Below are 18,549 nucleotides of genomic sequence, written 5' to 3'. Positions count from 1 at the left end.
AACAAAAGGTTTAAAACAAGTGTTTAAAACACGTTTAAAACAAATATTTTTAACAAACACCAATTTGTTTTAAACGTTTTAAACTATTTGATTTAAACATGTTTTTTATAAGGTAAATTTGCATTGTTTTTTTGTAAGATTTTCGTTATTCAATATGAGGGAAAAGGTAGAAAAAACCATTCCAAGACTCTAAGAAAGGTAAATTGTATTGATAACGGGTAGTTTGATTTTAAGATTCTCTGAAAAGAGTGACTGAAAAGGCTCGATATGATTTCATAAATTTCCTACCAGTGCAAAAATCCTACGAGCGCATTGAATTTTGTCTTTTTGCTTAAATAGAATTTATATAGCTGCCAATATACATCTATTTGGGACACTACCTATTCACGAGATAAAAGTAGGGTTGCTGTTTAGTCGGGTTGTGCCGGGTTTTAAGTAACAAGAAACACGGCTGGTCTGGACAGATCGGGCTAAAACCGACTAGGCGGCACTCCAAGATAAAAATCAAGGGATTTCGGTCCCCTTTCTCGATTTTTTTGAAATTTTATGACGTGATGGAAGTTTTAAGATTATAGAGGTACCTAAAATCTTATTTAATGTAACATTGTTTATTTGTGATGATTTATGACTGCAGACGTGCACATTTCAATAAACCAAAACTAAAAACAATGTGTGGATAACTAGCTATTTTCCCTTTTCTTAGTACTATGCGACCGAAAATTCCAGGATGATAGCTATATTAAAAACCCTACTACGGGTTAGGTAGTATTTGCATGGGGCATCGAAAACCCTAAGGCCGTCAATGGTTGGTCAACAACGCTTAGCGAAATTCTTGGCTCGTTTAAATAAGCGTGTACTCATTGGTTCTTCTCCCTGTGAGTTCATTTATAATACCATAAGTGGCATAATTACCCTAAGTGTGCCAATAGGAGCCTTTTCCACAGAAAATCTTCAATTTGAGCTTGTTCTAAACAGACCAAAGAAACGTAGGACTCTCGAATTCCGTTCAAGTACTCTGTATGGTATTTTTAATTCTCGCGCCGCAGACGCCGCTTCGCAAACACATTAATTACGTAAATTTCGTCACTGGAAAAAATGACGTCATTTACGTCAATTTCGTTAAACAAGGTATCATGGAAAAATTCGTCTTATTGACACACTTAGGGTAAATATGCCACTTATGATAATACGTTTAATGATACGTAATATTTCTTTAAATGAGTTTACTCGTGATTCATAAGTATAATGATTAGATTAAAACGTGTTTTAAACATAGTTTTTTATTGTTTATTATGTGTTTTTTATTGTTCGCTTTAAAAACAGTTTAAAACAATGAATCTTGTTTAAAACAATAAAAAACATTGTTTTTGTTCTTTTTGAAAAAAACAAGGATTTTGCCAACCCTGAAAAAAGTTAGTGAAGCATTCTTAGGATCAAATCAAGAAAAAAATTGAGTATTAACTAAAAACTGATTCATCGATTTTTTAAGAATTTGGCTCTTATCCATTTTCCTTATACATCTTTTAGCGACTTTATAAGACTATTACAGACGAATAACGAATAATATTGGTGACAAATAGACAGGGTCGGATTAAGACCTTGTGGGGCCCTAGGCCCAAGCTAATTTTGGTGCCCCCTTTCAGTGGCGAGCGAGGACTCAAAATATTTATAATTGACAAATGGATGGAAAATACAATTTCAATGTAGACCTTGCGGATATTTTAGTGACGTTAATAAATTATTGCTTTACATGGTATCAAAAAATATTGACGCATTTACTAAAATTACTCCAGAAAAATTTTTTGTAAAAATAAAATAATAACATTTTTGTACTTTTTTCGAAACCTCTTGTAGGCTTGGTGCCCTATGCCCAGGCTTATTCGGCCTATTGGGTAATCCGGCCTTGTAAATAGGCGCCAATGGGAACTATCTTGAGACGGCGAAGGTTGTGTTTCGTTTTTACGCTGTAGGTTGATGCTATACTAGTCATAAATTTCACTTTGGACTCGACTTTGCGGAAAACCTGTGATATTTCAAATAAAAATCACGCAAAATGTGAAATAATTTATTTATTCCTTGAATATGTATTCTGTAATTCTATAAAACAGATTGGTGAGCTTTTGGAAGCATCAGTAACGTCATAACAATAAGTATGAAATTTTTTTGACTTGTCCGTGCATTGTTTTCTTACTACATCCTTTTTCCACCAAATACAAATTAGAAGGATGAGGAATTCATAATTTGAAAATTTATGTTTTGTTTTCCTATTGGTTAGTTACATTCAAATTCAGATATTGATCAACTCCACACAAAAAGCATTTGCATCTGAAAATCGAAAAATATTTCTAATAAAGACGAAACAATTTAATAATTCGTCATTATTTTGAAATGACAATTCACTATACCTCGGCCTCAAACCTAAAAAGTCGGCTTCATCCAATTACACTCCAAAAAGTATGGTTCACCAAGTCGCTAATGTGTGGCGCTATTTCGATATTTTTGACGTCACTGTAAAGAAAGAATTTGGTGAAGAAATTGATTCTTCAAGTGCCATACTTCTACGATTATGTTACTCGTGTTGAAAGTAAAGAACAGGCCCAAAACTGGGTCACAAATTTACAGTTTAAGACATAGAGTTTACAAGCTCTTGTTTCGACGGAGAATTCGAATCGATAAACAAAGCGGATTTGATAGAGTATTCAAACAACCGTACGCGTTAAATTAATGCGATTTTCGTGTGTGGCGTATTTTGGAATTCGCGTGAATTAATTTAATAAGATTTCTCACATCTAATTGCTAAATATGGTCAATAAAGAGCGTTGACCTCCTACGCATAAATAACAAACCATTGATAAATGTCAATAAGTCCATAAATTACGAACAATGGCATTATAGAAACAACCTAAATTATAACCTTAATATTGTTTGGTTCTGCAAAACAGCGCGGAAAAGGGGTTATCTCGGTGCCTCGAAGAAAGTTAATTTATTTTAATGAGGGTTATAATTCTTCCATTGAAAGAAATCTAGGCCTACACGACGTCCCATTTTTTTGTTTCGGAAAAGGGTGACCTTGCCCGCGGGCTTCTAATTCTGGCGTCGGTGTCGAGGCGCTGCCGGGGACAACAGTTTCTCATGAAGCAGCAGATCTTTCCAATACTTTTCCTGGCATTAATTGCTATTTCGTCGCCTATTTAGTGTTGGTACGCTAGTGCCTATTACGCTAAACTATGTCGTACCCCAAAAAATTACAATAAAGGAAAAGTACGAGTTTCAAATTTTTTCTGGCGTTTGAAAATAATTTCAAATAATAGGTGTTTCTATAAAATAAATCAATAAAAAAATTAAATGTATAAAATGTTTTTCCCCGTGTCACGAGCTTAAGCTTTTTAGTGCTTTATACACTCTTTTACGAAGTCGGCCATTTCATTACAGGCCTCATTTAAAATAGTACAGGCAAGGGCGCCTGCACGTGCTGATCAGCTCGAGACGTCGCGTGCACTTGACCGCGTGAAGCGGCCTTGCATGCACTATTTGAAATCAGACCTGTAATAAAATGGCAGCTCTCACAAATAAGGATATAAAAGAGTGTATTGCACGTCAACTTCAAAATACCAAAATCTTTATCGCTCCCTATCTTCAATAACTATAGCTAGTGGCATAGAAAAAACATTTACTCGTGACCGTATTTTATACGGGATTTACGAGAGCATTTCTGTGGGCGCCATCATAAGATGTCGGCACGCCTTTTTCATTGGCTGACATTCCTTGTCGGTGCATCGAAGCCGGTAGCTTCCACAACACTAGCCTCCAAAAAGGGGGCGGTTACCTCGTAAATCACGTATAGAAACATCTATTGTATAGCTCCTCCCCTTTCCGGACCTCGTGATACCATATCCGAACCCAGCAAATTGTTTGATTTATAGCGTTTTCCAATTGATTGCTCAAGATTCGCTCTGAATCTGTCTCTGACGGAACATTCCATGAACATATTCCCGCGTTTTGTTGTTTTTCGTCTGCTAGTAATTTGAATTTTCGCGTCTTGGTCTGCATTTTGCCAAAAAATCTAAAATGAATACTCGAACATTTGCTCCGATCTCGATCTCGATTCGTTGATCTGTCGAAATCGGCAGATCGGTTTTGGGCGATCTCGGAGCACCCGAGAGCGGGAAATGGAATACGCGAAACTTGATCGGAGCAGATCCGAGCATGCTAATGGAACATATTAAAATGTTGATCAGCGCGATCTAGAGTGCTCGAGAGCAGTCAAATGGAAAACGATATTATTCATAGCCATTCACTAGGGGCCAATGGACGCTTCAATAAAAGATACTCGGTTTCTACTCCCCTCTCCAAATTCTTCTGGGAAGGAGCTATTTCCGGTCGGTCGGTTAAACGGTTAGAATGGCTAGCCACAAAGTCATATTTAAGCCAATTGGAGACGCGTTTTTGCCCTCATGAGAATTTTGCGTCAGATAAGAAACGCGTCGGCTCACGTGTATAAGGAACATACTAATGTTTATTTTCGATAATATATTTTAAGGTAACATATATAATGTTTTTAAAACTAAGTATAAGAAGATAATATTATTATTATTATCATCCTCTTATGGTATAAATAATTAAAATGATATGTAATATTTTTATAATACCAGGCAATTTTAAAGCTTCTCGTGGAGGCAGAGTTAATTCATTTCGTATAAAATTATCTTTTGGAAAAAGATGAAAACTCATTCCTTTAGAACTAAACATATTACTTTTGCGGTACGGTATGCAACAAGTGTTTCCTTTTAACCAGGTAACTTTTTTGGCGTTTAAGGCTTAGCAAAAAACTGATGTTACGTTCGAGAAAGTTTCCAGCTTTCTATTCACCAAGCACTATATAAATAATAACTTATGAGTCCTGGCTGTCGGAAATATTACTTCTTGGCAATTTCTGGGAAGATGTTTTATTTAAGCGCCTATTCACGTTAACCGGTGACGTCACTCAGTTAATTAATTAGTTAATTTTACTTAGGGGAAAATATTGTAGATTTATGTTATTGCCCAACACGCTTAAAATAAAATTAACATAATTCATAAAATTATGGCCAAATGCGTGAACTTACGTGAAAAGAGCCAGAAGTTTATTATAGACCTCTCAGGGCCGTGCAGGGGCTCTAGGGCCCATCGAAGATGCTCAAGGGAGGGGGGGGGTGCAAATCAAGATAACTTGGGAGAAGTTTTCAAGGCTCAAGGGGGGGGGGGCGAGTAAGTTTGTCCCGGGCCCCAGGATACCTCTGCACGGCCCTGAGACCTTTTCGAGGGAAGTGTTTTCCTTGTAACATTTTTTTGACGAACTTTGACTCGCGGATATGCGCAGTTATCCTTTTCAGTTAACCCAACCGGAAGCTAGTTTCAATTACTCTCCCATAAGTTCTTTTGAAAAACGGCCAAAAAATAGTGGATTAATAATGTGTGTTTTTCGTTGTCTCACGATAGACGAAATTAAAAATCTGTAATTCAAATAGCACTAAACTTGCAGACGATAGGCCAATAAAGACTAATAGGGACTTGGCAGCATGACGTATATATTACGTCACCCATGCTTTTTCCAATTGGAGAAAAAAAGATTCCCAACATGGCAGCCATAGCCAAAGGTACGGCGTGACATCATGCTGCCAGTCGCTTATTAGTTACAGAATTAAAAAAGTTACATGTTTTTAACATAGTCGGAAGATACTTCACACAGAAGATTTTAATTATAAACTTCTGGTTCAGCTGAATGAGTAATGTAGCCATGTGGACACGCTGCTGCCATCTGCCAGAAAAATAAATTGTTGAATCGAATTACTCACTACGCTACCGCCATCTAGGCTTGAAAATAAGCTAATGAAACTGCGTTTTTTTTGACGTGAAGGCGTCGTGATGAGCGAGTGCTCTCGAAGGCCAGCCCACGATGAACCAATAAAATAAAGGATTTCGTAAATACACAACGTCAGGCTGGCTAGCAGCTAGCTACTAGAACATTTTAAAAAAGAACAAAAGGCTGGAAGCACATTTTTCGCTCTGTTTTGATCTAAAAAGAGCTTCTAGAGCAACAAGGGGATTACTCACTCGCCAAATTCTCCTCCTAAGTAGCGTGAGTATTTTTAATTGTTTGTTTACTCTTTTTTTTACTTCCAGGGTTTGTTTTTTTTAACATATGTTCTGAATTATATAAATAAGCCTAATCCTATTTGCATCATTATGAATTGAGAAACAATTAGGCTTAAACTAAGAAAAATCTCATTGAAACTGGTAGTTACTACGTGGGTTGACCCTTGAAGAAATAAAACACATCCTCCAATTATCATTTTTCTGACAATTGAGGGAAGGGTGAAATTTTAGATAAGATATCATAATTGCTTTCTGTAGAAAAAGTCAGTGAACCATTTGGGCTACTTCCAGAACTTCCTGGTGTAGCTGTAATTGAATTCTCTTTGCCCACTTTTCTTCTAGAATTATTTCGGATGAATATTTGAAATATAAACTTAATCTTTGGTCAAAAACTATGGAACTGATACATCACTCACGACATAACAAATTATGAATGCAAGATCACAAACATTTGAACTGGTAAAATCCAATACATAAATGTTTTCAAAGAGCCAAAAATCCCTCTAATCACAAAAATTAATTAATATTCCAGTCGGTGGAAGGACGGCAGGTCCCAGAGGTGGTTTCTTCTATATTTCATACCCTCCTCTTTCATAGATCATTTGGCAAAGTAAGATACAATGATTTTTTCAAATCTTCTAAAGAATGCCTGAAAACTAAATTTCTATAAATTTTTATCTAGTTTCATTATGAGCAAGAAGGTAGATTTTCAGCAGGAACCATAGGTTACGAAGATGTTGCGTGTGATTTTATTGATTTCACGTATGTACGCTGCGCCTCGTGCGATCTTGACAAAACAGTCTCCAAAGAAATAAGCGCTTTTAGTAATATATTACGCAGCAGCGATGGTCCTGAATCCGGGCAGGTATTTCCTGACATCTCTACTGCAAAATCTCCGTGATACCTAAAAAACCTGCTTATTTGTAGATATCGTTGGAATTTTACCAGAAAAAACGTGCTCGATGGCCATTCCCCCCAGAAAGCATACCTTGGGAGGTCTGGACGCTGAAAATCAGTATTGTTACATTGTCCAATGAGCACGGTAATTTTTCTTTGAAATGGTTGTTTAGTACAAATTAAACTAATTTTTCCTTGAAATGGTTGTGTTTAGTACAATTAATTTTTCTTTTTCAGAACGTCAAATATTTCGGGAGAAAGTAGGAGAATTATTGTCAGACAAAGTTTTAGCTATTGCGGCAGCTATGAATAGGATAGATTTTGTTCCCAAAATGCCCAACCAATCAGAATTAGAACTGATCTTTGACACAAGCTTTTCTGATGTGCAACCTTACTTATTTAAAGTAATGTATATTTAATTATTACCCTAGAAACCTAATCCTGACCCCATTTCCTTATTACATAATCCCTTTCTAAATGCAAGAGAATATAAATAGTTCAAATCAGTCGCTCTTTCCATAAATATCCGCGTAGTCCGCTATCTTCCGTTTCTTGCTTTATCACTTTTGATTTTTTTAATTTCATTAACCTCAATATGTGCTTAGAATAAATCGTTATCCCTGAAACAGATAACCTTATAAGACATTTGACATATTTTTTTACTACTTTCAATTATAGATAGCTTACCAAACTTCGAGCCTTGCAACTGCATCAGTGAGCACAACTGTTAAAAGACTTTTTAAAGACACGTTAGCGTTGTAAAATTTAGGTTAGCATTGTAATTTTTAAAATTTAGGTTTAAAAAATAATTCATTTTTGCTCTTTTTGTTTTTATAAATGTGTATAAGGTTTTTTATATGAAGTTTTTCGGTACGAATGTTAACCTTTTGGTGAGCTTTGTGTAAATACTGTAAATAGAAGCCCTACTCAGAAACAAAAAATAAATTATAATTAGAAAATTAAAACATTTGATTAATTATTTTATTATAAAACATTTTTTACTATAGTTTAATCATTTTTTTAATACTTGTTTATGATATAAGCATTCTAGGGCAATTTGTTAGTATAGAGTTGTAGAATACTTCAAATTCTTCACTCGCAGACATTTTTTTACAATTCTTAAGATTTCTAGTTTTATAAAACTTAGGAAAATTGTTTTAAATAATTTTCATTTATATCTTATTTGATTTGGTGCATTCTTGCAAACCCTGTTTATTTTTACTAATTTTGAACCTAAATATTGAAATTATAAAAAAAAGTAGGCATGTAAATAATAAAATCTATGAGGAAGAGGGACATGATTAAATCAAAACCGTGAATTAACATTCAATGTGAAAAAGCAATGATCAATATCTTAGGGGGGAAGACATATAATGGAAGCTCAAAAAAATTATACAATTACATTCAGAAGCAAATCATTCCTAATTGTGGAAATATCTTGAATTTCCAATTTTCTCAATTTATAAATAAGCTTTTTTTTCCCCGTATAATACCAGTATGCAAATGATTCAATTTATCATGATTGGTGTTGTTGTAAAAAAACAATATATCTAATGATACAGTTGGGAAAATGAGGGTGTAAAAAGCCTAATTGTTTTTGTAAGTATACATTTCCCAGGGAAAAAATGATTAAAAAAGGTTTCACAACCTATTGGCCGATTGTGTGATTGTACTAAGCAGGCCAAAGAAAAATCACCTTTTTGTTAAGATTAATTTTTGCTCAAATTGATTTTTCCCTATCAAAATATTTAATTTTTTTTCGTTATCTCTAATTATCTTTATCCAAAAATTAAATCTTCAGCCCATATTTTATCTAATTTAAAAAAGTAGAAATGGAAAATTTCCGAAATTGGTAAATTAGCTATTCTATCTCAAAATATATAAAACATTCCAAGGAGTAAAGAAAATAGATGGTAGTATATTCAAATATTACCAAAATATAAACAGTCCTAATAATAATTCCAAGTATTAAGTCACTATTTTCAAATAGTAAATTGATAAATAAATATAGAAGGTAATAATAAAATTAGAATTAATTGTTGTCTCGATTTCAAGTTATACTAATAATTTTATTTATAAATTTTCCTTGATCGGAATTTTTGTAGGATTTTCCAGTTCTACTTTTCCCCCAATTATTTTCTCACTCAATATCTTAACTTAAATCTTGGCAGCGCCCATAGCTTCCGATAAGTCGTCTTCATAATCTTCGTTATTCCATCGTATATCAGAGCCCCGATCATTGGGAGAAAGCCAGTCTGACTGGTATCTAGGATGGGCTATAGGTTGAGGAGGTGGTAAAGTGTGCGCAAGAGGAGACGAGGGGTACGGAGGGCAAGACGGAGAAACCGGACTACTGTGACCAATTGCCCTTTGTCTAGTCGGTACAATGGCAGTGTATGGAGCTGCGTAGCACTCTTCATAATCAACTGGAGTCTCAAATGGTCTTCCAGAAGAAGGGTCATAGAACCCCGGAGTATAAGGAGGAGGTGGGTCTTGAAAAGACAAGATTTTTGTTATAGCTGGTGTGTAGCTTAACTATAACTAATGTAAACACAATACCTATTTCTAGACTCGTTGGGACTATTTGGTAGCGATGTTTTTGATAATCCTGTACTTTTTCCTTAGCTTTCAATATTATTTTTCTGGCAGCGCCCGAACCTGATATTTTTACGGATTAACACAAAAGAAGGATATTAATGTACAATGAAAGGCACAGTGTTATTGACCATGGAATGACAAGGAAAATGTTATGGACTTTTACGTATTACAAGTAAGAATGAAAGTGCTTTGTCACCTGTATATTTGATTTCGTGTAAATCATGTTCATGGACATCGGGAAGTTGATGGGAAATTTCCTAATTTATAAAATTTGTCTTTAGCGTATAGCTTCTCATATAAATCGGCAAAGATTCAAATTACCGATTGAGCTTCAAAAATTATGGCGCATTTTGAAGCCATTTCAAGATAAGCATCTGAAAGTTTCAAGAGTCCTTCCTTCAGTCTTATGAGTTTAACAGCTTCATTTTCATGTACTCTTTCAACAACTGTTTTAGAACAAAGTTGTATTTAAATTCTCTTATTAAATTGACTGTTAAGTAAAGTCTACCTTCAAGTTGGGCTAAATCTTTCGATCTTTCAGCTTGGGATAATTTGATTTCCAAATTAGTCAATTCATCAACAGTTGATTTCTATGACCATTATAAAATATAATCAAGAATTTCAAACTTACAGCTACCAAGATTAAATGGAAAATAATACCTTAGAAGCCCTTTTAAGCTCTTTCCTAGTTTTATTTTCTCTTTGTTCGCAGCTTGTTAAATGATTACGAGCATGATCAACTTGTTTTTCACCTTCAAGAATCATTTCAAACTGATATTTGAAATCTCTCAAGTGATCTGTAAAGGTCAAATAATATATATATATATATAGATTATCAAAGCTAAAGCGAAAGAAATAATTTACAAATCACCTATAAAATCTTTTTGGACATCTGTCCATAAAGTATTGAGCTCATTTAACTGGCCCATAATGTCTTGAATTGCCCTATTATCACCCGCGGCTGCCCATTTCACTAAATCTTGGGAAACTATAAATAGTTTAAAACAAATAATTAGACAAAAGATTGATAACATTAAAAGTACATAGACAAATTTACCAGAATTCTGTGAAACCATAAAATTTTTAGAAGCTTGTCGTATGTCCTTTAGCTCAGACAATATAATATTAAGATCAGCATGACCACCTCCCAGTGATTTTAATCTAACTCCACTTCTACCGAATCAAATATTTCTAAGATTATTATTTACAAAATGTATTAAAATCACTTACCGACGAAGGGCTTTGCTCGCTCGCTCCATAATTACTTGAACACAAAATAACCTCAGACCTTATAGCTGTGGTTTAACTTGGTTTATGGTTGAAGCATACAGTAAGGAACTTTGACTAAGATTGTCTAAGAAACAATGTCCGACCAAGGCCTTGAAGCCTACTTTTAATACGAACTGTTTATGTTAAATGAAAGATTCATTGAAAAGTTATTTATCCTAAAATAAATATAATCGAATCACGGTGATTATTAACTTGATACGAGCTTCTTTGCATGATTCCTCATTTATAAATGGTTTCGAATTACAATTTTCTTGTACAATTTTTATTCAACACAATCATTAATAAAAAATGTCTTCAGCTTCCAACAAGTTCGTCTTGCGACTTTTGAAGTGATCCCATTCAATTTGGGAAAGCACCTTTTAGAGTGGGCGAAGCTTCCGTAAAAAAGCGCCCTCTATGATCTTACTTAAAACAATATTTTTTTTTCAAAATAAAAAGAAGTTTATCATTGGTATAGTCGTTCAATCAAGATAAACCTTCTTCAAAGAAATCGCCTAGAAGTAATATATCCGAGAGCCAGGTGAAAAGTTTAAATTATTTTAACAAGCACTATATAAACAGTGACTTGTAGGTCCTGGCTTTCGGAAATATTACTTTTTGGCAATTTCCTTAAAGATGTTTTATTGAAGCATAGACAGGGATATATACCATAGAAATCTCATAGGTAACTAGAATGCTGCCGTGTAACTGGCAAATGGGCCAAACGCCGTGGCAGATGATAGCCAGATCTCAGCCAATCAGAGCTCAAAGAGTGGTTCTGCCAAGAATTTAATGTCACCAGAGAGAATGACGTCATCTATCTCCCGCTATAGTAGCGGATTCAAGGAGGATTATTATCCTCCTTGGCGGAACCACTCTACGGCCTCTCATTGGCTGAAGGTTCAAGGCGAACTGGCGTCAAGCTCGGCCGTAGGCGGCAGCATTCTAGTTACCAATGAGATTTCTATGATATATACTGTCTATGATTGAAGCGCCTATTCCACATTGCGGGGAAGTGGTTTTGCTTCGGTCAGCCCAAAGCTGACCGAAGCAAAACCACTACCATTTTCTTACAATTAATCCAATTATCAATATATTAATTTTAACCAGGAATATCGAACTGCATTAGGTAGTCTAGTGTCAGTGGCTAAGATGGGAATGGCCTAGTTATTTATTTATTTATTAAAATAGTACATTAGAAGCCACAGGGGTCAGGGGCTTATGTTCAAGCGCCGAATACATGGGGTAGTATAAACTAACCAATTAAACTAAATTAAAAACACAAATACGTAATTAAAAAAATTAACAATCATTTTTTTTGGGCAAATACCAAATAGACGAAAACAGTTAAAATTGACAAGCCTTAGTTACTATTATACAAAACCCGTGTGGGTATAAAGGGCCAAACGAAAATTCGAATAGTTAGAAATGGTGATAATTCATTGTGGGAGCTTGGTGACAATACATTGTGCGAGCTAGGAGGATACAGGTCATTCATATTCCTAGGTAGGAGATAATTCCAGTCATTAATGACGGTTTGGGAGTAGGAATTTGATCTCAAAGTGGAGTAATAGCTCGGGGCTTTGACAGCTTGAGAGGATGCCCCCTTGTGCAGGACCCCGCATTGACTGAGAAGAACTCCGAAAAGTTCAAAACCAGGCTATTATGGAAGAATTTAAGTAATAAGCCAATATTTCAAAATTTTAAGGGATTTAAGACGCGAGGGAGCTGGCAAATTTGGATACAAATTTAGTAAATTGGTTCTGGGCTTTTTGTAGTTTGAGTTTGTCTGATTCAAGATGAGGGGTCCAGATCGGGGAGCAATAATCAAAAAAAGGGGAGTACCATTGTACCAGCAGGGAGTTATACAGAGATTTAATAATTTTGGGGAAACGGAAATAACGATTACGGCGCACTAGACCAGCTATGGAGCGGAATAGCTTGGAAACCTTGTTAGTGTGGGCTGATAATTTTAGAGTAGGTTCTACAAGGACTCCAAGGTCACGTTCCGAGAGAGTGGTAATCAGCGGCGAGCCATTTATGTTATAAATTAAATTGGGATTGTTGTGCTCAAGGTGAAGGACAGAATACTTTGAAGAATTAAATGAAAGGCAATGATCCCACTAAGGAGTTTTTCAACCTTCTCCTTCGGGGCGTAGGTGATTTCAATGCCCATAACATTCTATGGGGCAGCTACAAGATTCCGACTAAGTGGAGAAGTGGGGCCGCCGCTCCCCGACAACCTCATTGGCGGGATGCCGCATGCTCGGATCAGGTCAAGACTGTCAAAGCTGCTCGTTGCAGGGTCAAACGATCGGGTCATTCGTTGGACCAAGTGGCTTACAAACGTGAACGGGCCCTCTTCAAAAAACTAACTAGAGATTCTAAGCGTAACAGTTGGATAACTTTTTGTAATAAGCTACATGCTCACACACTTTTGACCCAAGTCTGGTCCGAAGTTCGGTAGTTCAAGACCGGCACGCGTTCACAGAAGCTAATTACGTTTAAAAACGGAGACAAGGTGGAAACGGATCAAGCACAAGTCGCAGAGTGCTAGTCACAGTCTGCTAGAGAGATACCCATCCCCATTCAAAGCTCGGCCCGGACCTAAAATACCAGCCTCATCCACTTCTGGAGAAGCCACCAGCAAGATACAATGTCCCTTTCGCGGGGAAGGATAACATCTCCAACCTCATCATAAAAGCCTCGCCTCTGGATTTTCAAACGGCACTCCTAGCGCTCTATAACAGCCTTTGGAAACATGATGTCATGCAAACCATTCTGAAGACTGGGAAGTCCTCCACAGATTCCACCTCTTACCGCGCCATCTCTCTGCTTCCTAATCTCGGGAAAATTTCCGAGAAGCTGGTTCTCGTTAGATTGGTCTGGTTCCTAGACCAGAACGCTGTTCTGCCGGCTGAGCAAACGGGGCTTAGACGCGGCCATCGAGTGACAGACCATGCCATCCGCTTTGCTATGGCAGCCCAAGGCACTCTCGCTACGAACAATCACTGTGTTGCTCTAAAAACTTCAACGCCGGGGTCTTACTGGAAATCTACTTCATTGGTCAGGTCCGGGTCAATGGTGCGCTCTCAGACACTTACCCCGTCACGAGAGGTGTTCCTCAGGGCAAACACGTGTGCCAAATAAAGTTTGTCCCATCTTTTCGCGGAGTGCTGGGGTGATTTGAGAGATGCTTAAACGCGCAAGTGCCATATCTAGTAGTCCTATTATTAATCCAGGCCCCAACAATGCCAGAGACATGTTGACCAAGGGGAACACAAGGATTATAATGGGGCCTGGGTCTGTGGCCAAGCACTTCGAGCTTTATACGGCTCCATGCAGCAATCGCTTGATCATATTTCGGAGTACGGTACACGCTGGGGCCTCAACTTTCAGTGACTCAATGGTCAAATTATGCTATTCTCAAAAGAGCCTAACATCTAAGGAGGTCTCACTCCCTTAAACAAAGTCGAAAGTGGTATTTTCGACGACCGACTCACATAACCGCAGCTTACTCCTATGATTTTTTCCATAATAATTTAACCCTGAACTTTTCCGATTTTTCTCCATCAATATCTCCTCTACTCTTGGTCACTCCCTAAAATTAGCTAAACCAAGGTCATTAACGACTGGAATTCTCTACCACAGGACATAGTTTCAATTCCCAATCACCACACATTTCGCCGCCATGTATCGCATTATCTACGTAGCAAATGTGTCCATTAATTTAATTTGCTTTTCCTTAATCCCTTTTAAATATTTTATCTAGACCTAGACCTTTATATACGTTTCCTATATCTATGGGTTTTTTACTCATTCCCTCGATGCTCCAAGCATGGATTAACAATTACTCACAGGGATAGTTCTCTTCGAAAATAAGTTTGATTCAAACACCATCGGTCCTAGCGGGTGAAATCAGAACTAGGCCTAAGCGGAAACGATTCAATTCGGCGAGCAGACGGGCCGTTTTTTTGGCGCCGCGAAATCTTTTGCATTTTTTGCATCGCGTTTCTGTTTTTACAAGGATCCTATATGTTAGAAGGATAGGTAGCCCTAGGGCCAGCCCGTGTTTTCAAAACGCCGGCAGCGCCGTCGATATTAAGAGAGCCTCAAAAACGTGGGACGTCTTGTTTCTATTCACTCAAGGACAAATTTTGGTGGTGCTTCCTCCATGTTTTGTCCTTGACGGAATCTAAAGATGGATTATCTAACGCGCATGACCCACCGACGGCGCTGCCATTTTTCGTCCCTCGCCTCATATCCTTCTAACATATAGGATCCTTGGTTTTTAGTACTTTAAATTTTTTTTATAATAATAATAATAATAATAATAATAATAATAGAATCCAATAACTGTTGAATTTTTATTAATGTAAAGCTAATTACCATTTACCTATGCGATATAAAAAATACGGCTTAAACAATGACAATTCCTATTAAATCCCGAATAAAATAATCTGCGGACCAATTTTGCTGACAATCGCCATTTTTAAAAACCATATTAAAAAACCATAGTGTCGATTTCAGACATGAGATGGTGTTACTATTTCCGGATTTGAATCGTTTTTGGGGCGGAAAGTGGGGAGTGTAGGACTGTAAGGGGGGAAGAGTTTGTAGCAAACGTATTTTTGGCTGGCAATGATAGTTCTATGTAAGAGAGTTATCCCTGTGAGTTATTGTTAATCCATGCTCCAAGAGAAGCCCACTCTGTGGCTTATGGAGCCTAAACGTTTTGTGGATTGAGTCATTGACGACAAACGTCTGTCTCCTGATTGGCTTAAGTGATTACGTAAAACGCTGAAAGGCACCGCCCATCTTATTCCCAGATGGTAGAAGGGAAATTATATAGTTCGAAATTCATGGTTGAAATGAATGCATTCAAATGTGTCTCTCTTAATTTAATAAAAATAATTTTAAGACATTTTAATGTACAATAGGCGCTTCAATAAAACATCTTCAAGGGAATCGCCAAGAAGTAATAGCAAAAAAAAAAAATATATATATATATATATATATATATATATATATTTTTGCTAAGCCTTAATATGTCAAAAACATCTACCTGGTGAAAACAAAATACTTGTTGCATACCGCACAGGAGAAAAGTTTCCATCATTTTAACAAGCACTATATGAACAGCTAGGAGCAACAACCACAACACCCCACACAAGGAGAACGCAACCCGTCAAAAGTCTTACATTTTCTTGAGTACATTTTTATCCTGTAAAATAGTTTGAGGAGTGAGACTGAATTTTGGTGTGTATTGAAACTTTGAAAGGGGAGGCAAACTCGGGTACCCGCCCCGGGCGGAAGAATCTCTAGCTACGCCACTGCACCAGAGAGAAAAGAGCTTGTACAAGTGGAAGCACTGTAGGAGAAGCCTTGATGGACGTTATCAGTGACGTGCCTTTGAAGTCAATGTAATAAATTAACTCACGTCAGACATGGGATAATGGCACTGTAACGTCACCATGCTTTTTCGGTTTTAATCGATATAAAAAATTTGCGTCCAAACTGGTTACCATAACCAAAACAACGGAGTGCTACTATTTAATAGGAAAATGGCAGTCGGTAGCTTCTTTGGCCATGGCTACCATGCTGTACCAAGGATCCTATATGTTAGAAGGATATGAGGCTAGGGACGAAAAATGGCAGCCCCGTCTGTGGGTCATGCGCGATAGAGAATCCGTCTTTAGACTCCGTCAAGGACAAAACATGGAGGAAGCATTGCCAAAATTTGTCCTTGAGGGCACGGCCAACTTTGATCACGCGCTACAGCGGCCAACACATTCGTTGAAATTCCGCGAGCAAGGATTTTCCCCCTATAAACTGTACTATAACGTGTAGGAGTTCAGCGCTACGCTCGGTTTTTACCTCTCCGAGGGGACAAAGTCCCCTAGGAGGGGTTATACAACCAGCGTGTCCGTCTGTGGGTGGGTGTGTGTGTGTGTATGTATGTGTGTGTGTGTATGTATGTGTGTGTGGCCTGCGAACGCGTTCGCATTTTCGGGGCAAAGGGTAATCACTGCGTACGCAGTTTCTCGAAGGGTTGGCAAAACCACCGTGTGACGGTGAGCGTTAACGGATTGCTTTGCGGTTGGGTTTAGTTGGTCTTTTTTCGTCAACGCTCACCGGATATTTCGTTATTGTTATTTTGTAGGTCTTGAATGTTGAGTTCGTGTTGTGACTGTTGTGGGTGTTGAGTTTGTGTTATGATTGTTGTGGATGTTGTGTTCGTGTTATGATGGTTGTGAGTATTGAGCCTGTTGTGTTTGTATGGGCGTTTCCTCTCCAACTTAATGACTTTGGGACGAACCGAGTGCTGAGTGTAATGCTACCTCTCAACGTCCAATGGCCGGGTTTCCACCAGTTGTACACGGTATTCGTCTTAGAATCAATTTGCGATTTTTTAGCGCCGGCCGGGAATCGAACCCGGGTCTGCCTCGTGCAAGAGATTTACTCTAACCACTCAGCCACCAACGCTTATTTTACGAATGAAATTATGTTGATTTAATCTTGTTATTAAATAAAACGAAATTTCGTGTTCCATTTAAATTATTGCATCGAAGTAACTCTAATGTAGCGTATTCTCTGTTGATTAAAAACGAAAGCGCCGCCCAGGTTTCGAACCCGAGCCCTTGTGCATGACAGGCGAATGTTCTACCACAGAACCACCGAAAGATGTTACGCTTCTTTAAAAATTATAAACTCAGCTTAGCGGAAGAGTATATTAATGGTTTTTAAAGTCTAAATTTTTTACGTATGCAATTTTAAAGGTCAAATCTTGTTTTAGCGCAGTCAGCCGAGATAAGAGGGTTAAAGGGTAGACCCTGTGGGTGGTCCACTTTGTTAGTTTTTTGTTATTTATTTACGGGTTTTATTATCGACCTATATATAGTTGTGTTAATGCAAAGTCGATAATTTAACGTTTATTGCTTTAAGAGCTGTCGGTTAGTAAATTGGCTCTCTGTGCTTTGTTGATGGTAAGGTTTTTGCTTCTTGTAAATATATTTGGTGTGGATATTTGGATATCTACGATTTCTAACGCAGTCATTATATGATATTGGAAATTGGATGGTATTGATCTTTTTCATGTGGTATGTGTCACAACGTCAACTGAAAGTCTACGAGTGTTGAAATAAAATGAGCGTTAAAGATGCGGCAAGTATTTCGTAAGCGAGAAAAAACCAATAACATCTGTAGATATTTCTTTCATTAAAATTTGCTTCGTATTATATTTAACTGATAAACATGTACTGTAAAAAGGGTTATATTCAATTGTGCATTGTTTTAGTAAGTCTAACTCGTTGTCGTAACTACTTAATTTATAATATTCTGAATAAATCAAACTCGTCTCAATTATTTAAATTAAAATTTTATACCGGGCGGGATTGAACCGAGAATACGTTTTTAGTAAATAACTCTGAATTGCGGAGATATCTTTAAGGGTCGTCTCGATAAATTAATACCACCAAAAGTGGATATAAAACAGAAAGTCTGGGAGGACCCGGTAGCCCTGTTCCATCAAAAATGAGGATCCCCCAAGCATGCCCCTAGTTTGTGCCTACCCCCTTTGGCGGAGCATTACAAATGGCGCTTTACTCGCATGTACCTGCGTAAATCGGCTGATATATTATAGTTCTTCTT

General features: G+C 37.1%; 2 protein-coding genes across 3 annotated transcripts; one reads left to right on the top strand and one right to left on the bottom strand.

Moving 5' to 3' along the window:
* The first annotated feature begins 5,880 nt into the window (after nt 1-5,880).
* Nucleotides 5,881-7,976, top strand: Atg101 (autophagy-related protein 101). The gene is made up of 7 exons (XM_090177661.1): nt 5,881-6,118; nt 6,478-6,594; nt 6,668-6,745; nt 6,818-7,000; nt 7,063-7,177; nt 7,270-7,436; nt 7,711-7,976. The coding sequence occupies exons 2-7, from the start codon at nt 6,565-6,567 to the stop codon at nt 7,792-7,794; spliced, it is 657 nt and encodes a 218-aa protein (XP_090033787.1). The 5' UTR covers nt 5,881-6,118; nt 6,478-6,564; the 3' UTR covers nt 7,795-7,976.
* Nucleotides 7,977-8,063: 87 nt separating this feature from the next.
* On the bottom strand, nt 8,064-11,264 carry LOC149941296 (uncharacterized). 2 transcript variants are annotated; one of them, XM_090178594.1, is made up of 10 exons: nt 11,100-11,264; nt 10,861-11,020; nt 10,688-10,803; nt 10,502-10,618; nt 10,291-10,427; nt 10,139-10,220; nt 9,952-10,076; nt 9,827-9,887; nt 9,592-9,690; nt 8,064-9,524 (listed from the first exon to the last, which is right to left on the bottom strand). In XM_090178594.1, exons 2-10 carry the CDS (start codon nt 10,887-10,889, stop codon nt 9,190-9,192), a joined length of 1,101 nt encoding a protein of 366 aa, XP_090034720.1. In that variant the 5' UTR covers nt 10,890-11,020; nt 11,100-11,264; the 3' UTR covers nt 8,064-9,189. The 2 variants fall into 2 exon arrangements, with proteins under 2 accessions (XP_090034720.1, XP_090034719.1); XM_090178593.1 differs by having other exon boundaries at nt 10,861-11,264.
* Between the last annotated feature and the right edge of the window lie 7,285 nt (nt 11,265-18,549).

The sequence above is a fragment of the Leiobunum rupestre genome, chromosome 6 (assembly GCF_980474605.1).
Source record: "Leiobunum rupestre chromosome 6, qqLeiRupe1.1.hap1, whole genome shotgun sequence".
Lineage (NCBI taxonomy): Eukaryota > Metazoa > Arthropoda > Arachnida > Opiliones > Sclerosomatidae > Leiobunum > Leiobunum rupestre.
The sequence above is the reverse complement of the archived record's forward strand: the minus strand, read 5'-3'. Positions and strand labels throughout refer to the sequence as shown.